Genomic DNA, 5,555 nt, shown 5'->3' with positions numbered 1-5,555 from the left:
GGGCCACTCTTCATCGCGGTGCGCGGGCCTCTCATTATCGCGGCCTCTCTTGTTGCGGAGCACAGGCTCCAGACGCGCAGGCTCAGTAATTGTGGCTCACGGGCCTAGTTGCTCCGCGGCATGTGGGATCTTCCCAGACCAGGGCTTGAACCCGTGTCCCCTGCATTGGCAGGCGGATTCTCAACCACTGCGCCACCAGGGAAGCCCCTCAAAGCCCTTTTGCGTCCTGTGGTGATTTCTGTGAAGTCAGTGGGGGCTGCAGCTGGTCAGGAGCTCCATGGGGGACCCAGAAGAACAGCAGCTGGACCGAGTTGGCCTCCAGAGAGTGGGCTAGTTCTGGAAAGCTCCATCATTGTTCCATTTCTTTTATGAAGAATGTACTTGGAACAGATTTTTACTTAATGAAATTTCGAGGTCCTCTTTTGCTATCAAAATAACCAACCCTTTCTACATTTCACTCGGTGGGTTTCTTTTCTTGCTAACCCCTATGTCCTTTTATCCAGCATAACATTCTGACAACATGGGCACTGAGTTGAGAATTGATGGGTTGGTTTCCTCCCTGTGTTAGGTTCTTTAAGCATCAGCCATGGACTCTGTTACGTGACTGTCACTGACTTACATGTCTGTCGTGTCTCCTTAAAAATTTCTGGCTGCTGTCCTAACCCATTAGGCTAAAAAGATTCTCGGATATTTGCTTGCTGTTATTATTGTCAACAGGGGAACCATGTGTTGGGATTTGTCTTGACTGAACCCATTTTACAGATGAGAAAAGTGAGGCTGGGGATTAATGTCTTGCAGGTGGGTGGTGCATTGGCACTACAGCAAATGCTTCAGTACAGCAAAAGGTGAAGACCTGCTGGTGAGTCATGAGTGATTTTAATGACACTGTGCTTTTTGGTTTGTCTTTATAGGGTGTTCCGAGGAAGAGGGTCATTTTTTTGGCAAACAAACCAAGCCCAGAACCTGATCGTGCTGAACGTCATATGCTGACAGCTCTTGGAATCTACCCTTTGGCTTAGCTTTCAACCCAGAGGTTCATCTTACCCAGGAAAAGAGTGAGTTATTTGCTTTCTTAATGTTATAACACTGACATGGATGATGCTGAATTTGTGGAGAATAAAAGAGAGGTGAGCAAAAGATAAAAGAATCAGGAGATTTAAACAGTAACCTAAAAACAGAACAAAACAAAACAAAAAATGGCCACTGCTAGCAGAGACGGAATTCCAAGGTAGTTGCGCACATCTGAAGACTGGTTTTGCTTCTTTCTGGGAGTGATTAAGTGGTGCTTAAATCAATCAGAGAAGAATGCCAATGGCCTGTACATTTAGGTCTAGCTTTGCAGGTTCTCTAGCTGGATGTTGTTATGGAGTCAGAGAAGGGCAGAACCGGAAGGACGGACCTAGTGAGCCATGTGTTTCCATATCCTTCTAGGTAAGGAATGTGAGGCTCCCATCGGTGAAGGGCTGGCAGATCCTGATCTTCCACTAGGGGGTGCGAGAGGCTGGCAGCCGTCTCTGCCTCTGTGTAGAACCCTGGCGCTCCACTTCTGTCTGCAACAAGATTCCAGAGTTTCTAAAACCTGAGCCATGAAACATGGGTCTTGTCCCCCATCTCAGCCTCCCAGGGTGAAGCTAAACAGGCACTCCTGCTTTTGAGGTCTAACCATTTGATTTTGTTCCTTTCAGATGGCTTATGTGAAGATGAGATGGATATATATATCCCTGGTGGTCCTGGGAGCCCTTTGTCTGTACTTTAGCCTGTATGGTCTGAGTCCTTTTAAAGGCGGACCACTGGTTTTCAAGAACGAAGTTGGGAACTTCCTTCAGCTCCCAGATATAGACTGCAGGCAGGATGCCCCCTTCCTTGTCCTGCTGGTGACTTCATCCCACGAACAGATGTTTGCCCGCTCGGTCATCCGGAACACGTGGGGGAGAGAAAAGATCGTGGGGGGAAAACGAATAAAAACATTCTTCCTCCTGGGAACCACCCCCAGTAAGGACATGTCGAGAGCAGTGGCCCAGGAGAGCCAGCAATATCGCGATATTATCCAGAAGGACTTCATGGATGTTTATTTCAATCTGACTCTGAAGACCATGATGGGTATGGAGTGGATCTACCGCTTTTGTCCGCAGGCATCTTTCGTGATGAAAACAGACTCTGACATGTTTGTCAACATCTACTATCTGACTGAACTGCTCCTGAAGAAAAATAGAACAACTCGGTTTTTCACCGGCTTCTTAAAACTAAACGAATACCCAATCAGGAAAAGGTACAATAAGTGGTTTGTTAGTAAATTCGAATATCCGTGGGACAAGTACCCGCCCTTTTGCTCCGGCGTTGGCTATGTTTTCTCCAGCGATGTGGCGGGCCAGGTGTACAACGTTGCTGCAAATGTCCCGTTCATTAAACTGGAAGATGTCTTTGTGGGGCTCTGCCTGGAAAAACTGCAAATCAAACTGGAGGAGCTTCACTCCAAGCAGACTTTCTTCCCCAATGGGTTACCCTTCACCATATGCCGTTACAAGAAGATCGTGGCCTGCCATTATATCAAGCCTCACAATATCCTGGTGTATTGGCAGGCTCTGGAAAGTTCCCTGGAAGAAGAGTGTCCAGATATCTGAAGGGAGCCCAGCGGAACATCTGGACACACAGCAGACAGCCCACGGTGATGGTTTTTGAAAGATCTTGGATGGCACGGCTGAGACTCCTGGGGTAGGGAGGGAGTAAGGAAGGAAGAGGCAGAAGAGTGAGGGTGATATCCTGAAGGCTTCCCAATCTAAACCTGAATGCCACCGCTGATGAATCCCCATTTGGTGCCCCAAACCATAACAAATACTCTCTCTCAAGTACCTACCCTGTTGCACTAAGTGACATACGCCTGCATTTTCTCACGTCGGGTCAGCATCCATATGGAGTGGTGGATGTTAGCACCCCATCTCACACACAAGGAAACAACAGCTTAGAGAAGCACGCGGGCCTGTCCCAAGGATTACAGCCAGCAGACACTGGAGCAGGGATGAGAGCCCACCTCTCAGCCCACCACCTCAGTCCACCCCTGCGTGCTGCCTCTTGGGAGAGGACGGTAGTGAGGGAGGCTCAGAGGGAAGCCTTGCTGCTGCCATCTGTCAGTCCCTTGCTCGAGTCCCCTCCTCCTCAGGTCCCATTCCTGTGCTTTTTAGTGCAGAGACTGGGGTGAACCAATGCGCCCCCACCTCCCTTTGTTCACTGCAGTGGGTCTGGCTGGCCTGAGACCGTGTTAGCAGCTTGGCCCTCAACTCACTGCAAAGCACGTGCCAGAAGACACCTCCACAGCGGCTGCAGCTCAGCCCCCAAGAAACACCCAGCTTGAGACAGCAATCAGCCTTTAAAGATTTGGCTCAGAAATCGCTGTGAAGCTTGGCCCATGGTACAGACTCGTTGGCCACTCTGCTGAGCGTGGGACCCCGAGAGCATGGCATTTCCCCCCAGCCATCTGCGGCAGCCCCTCCTGTTGGCTTCACATGCCCTTCGTCTGTGCGTCAGGTCTCCAAGTGCAAACTGGAAGGCAGTTGGATGCAAGGCTTCGTCTGTGAAGGATGCTGGGAGCTTTTCTGGGAATTTGGGTGGATTTAACTCAAGACACTCTTAAGAACCCCCTGGGACACTGAGCACTGACCTGAGTCCTGGTCAAGGGAGCGTCTTCCTGAGCCCGTTTCCTAAATCTGATCCCAGCTCAGCTGCTTTGAACTTCTCAGATGGCCCAGGAACAGCTGAGTTTTGTGGTGTGGAGTTAAACCTTCAATATTCTTCTGGTGGTTTGGAAGAATCCTGTTCCGCAGGGTTGGGTGGCAATGAAGCACTTATTTTTTTGCCAGGGTCTTTGCCCGTTCAGTCACTGTCACATGACACGCAGAGCCATCTGGCTCCTGGTCATCGAGATGAACGGTTCTTACTTTCTACTTTACGGAACTGGATGTTAGCAGCCTGCAAAGCCAAGACCTCACGTGGCTGTGAAACTTACAAAAGTTGGGCGAACCTCTTACCTGAACTCAGAAAGAGATGTTCGCTGCAAAGTGGTCATGGCCATGTTAAATGGCAAAATGGCATCTTATTTTGCACAGTGTTTCTCGTATCTGGATGGAGCTGCTTCTTGGCAGATGTGTTTTCTTATCCTGGCTGCTCTGAACGTGCTGGGTCATGTTCAGAAAAGCCACCTTCTCAGGTGGGAAATCAGGGACTGAACTTGTGTTTTGAAGCCCGGATTTTGCCAGGGTGGGTCCCTTGGTCCCGTAGGATGGGCTGCCTCTCAATGGTGGGCTTTGAGGATGAAGCAGTTTGTCTGGCAGTCCAGCCCTTGTCTGGTGTGCGTGTTCATGTGGCCACCGGGCTGGGCGGGTGAGTGTGGCTGACTCAGGATCTGGTCTTCTCAGCATCCACCCAAAGCCCTCGGCCGTAGGGGTCCATGAGCACAGGCTCAGCTCCACCAGAGAGCCTCTCTGTGTTCTTAAAGGGCTTTCTGCAAAACACATTCGGCCCCCTGCACCCCCCGCCGACTCTATTTCTTTATGTAATGAAGACCTTTTCTTCTCGAGGGAAAAAAATGTTTCGTGACTGTAGACCTTGAAGGGTTCATTGAGCTCATTCGGTCCTGCCTTTACGTAGGATGAAAATAAAGCTCGAAGAGACCCAGAGGCTTACCCAAGACTTTGCCCGAGACTTCACAGCTTGTTTGTTGTGGAATGCAGGTTCCAGCCAGAGCTGTATTCCGTGATGCCGTCTTGCCTGGATGAGAGTGAGAAACTGTGAAAGTGTGAATTAGGAGGCGAAGCGATGCTTTTCCAATAACACCCAAAGTGAGTTTCAAAGTGGGATTGGAGAGGAGCCAGGCTGGTGATGCAGTGGCTTCACTCACAGGCATCCAGGGACGAATGATGCTGATGGCAAAGGCTATTTGCTGGGCACTGAGATAAAGGCTTTAAAAGTATTACCTCCTTAAATGCACACAACCACTCCAGTGGGGAGGTGACTACCCGTTTCCTTGCTTTACAGATGGGGAAACTGAGGCAGAGAGAGAGCATGAACAGCTAGCTCAAGCTTATATAGCTGAAAAGCAGCAAAAAGAGAATGTGAACCCCAGCTCTTGGGGGCACCGTGCGTGCTGGTTACGCGCAGCGCTGCGGCCCCTAGGCGGTCAGCGGGCCCCAGGGATGCAGCCAGTGTCCAGAGGGATGCAGGTGCCCGCTGCCTTGGCTGCTCAGGTTGCACATCTGGCCCTTCACCAGTCTCTCCACATCACGCACACCCACCCTCCAGGATCTGAACCCCGAATCCTCCCCTCTGCTGGGCTCCCGCAGAGCCAGCCTCTCCACTTTTGGGCTTGATTCCCAGCTCTCCTTACCTCTTCAAGAGCAAGACCCCTGCCCAGGCCTCACTCCCACTCTCACCGCCCATCTCCGCTCTGCCGGCTCAGCCCACACGTGCCCAGATGTGCTGTCATTCCCCATCTTCCAAACCATCATAAAACCCTTTCCCTTCACTGCCCCACTTCTCCCTTTGCTGTTCAGCCCCGCAAGAGC

General features: G+C 50.8%; 1 protein-coding gene across 1 annotated transcript; it reads left to right on the top strand.

The window, feature by feature from the left end:
• The first annotated feature begins 916 nt into the window (after positions 1-916).
• On the top strand, positions 917-3,259 carry B3GALT5 (beta-1,3-galactosyltransferase 5). Its single transcript, XM_061192856.1, has 2 exons — positions 917-1,055; positions 1,686-3,259. The coding sequence occupies exon 2, from the start codon at positions 1,686-1,688 to the stop codon at positions 2,619-2,621; it is 936 nt and encodes a 311-aa protein (XP_061048839.1). The 5' UTR covers positions 917-1,055; the 3' UTR covers positions 2,622-3,259.
• Positions 3,260-5,555: the final 2,296 nt, after the last annotated feature.

The sequence above is a fragment of the Eubalaena glacialis genome, chromosome 6 (assembly GCF_028564815.1).
Source record: "Eubalaena glacialis isolate mEubGla1 chromosome 6, mEubGla1.1.hap2.+ XY, whole genome shotgun sequence".
NCBI lineage: Eukaryota > Metazoa > Chordata > Mammalia > Artiodactyla > Balaenidae > Eubalaena > Eubalaena glacialis.
Note: the sequence above shows the minus strand (reverse complement) of the source record. Positions and strands in the feature narration are given on the sequence as shown.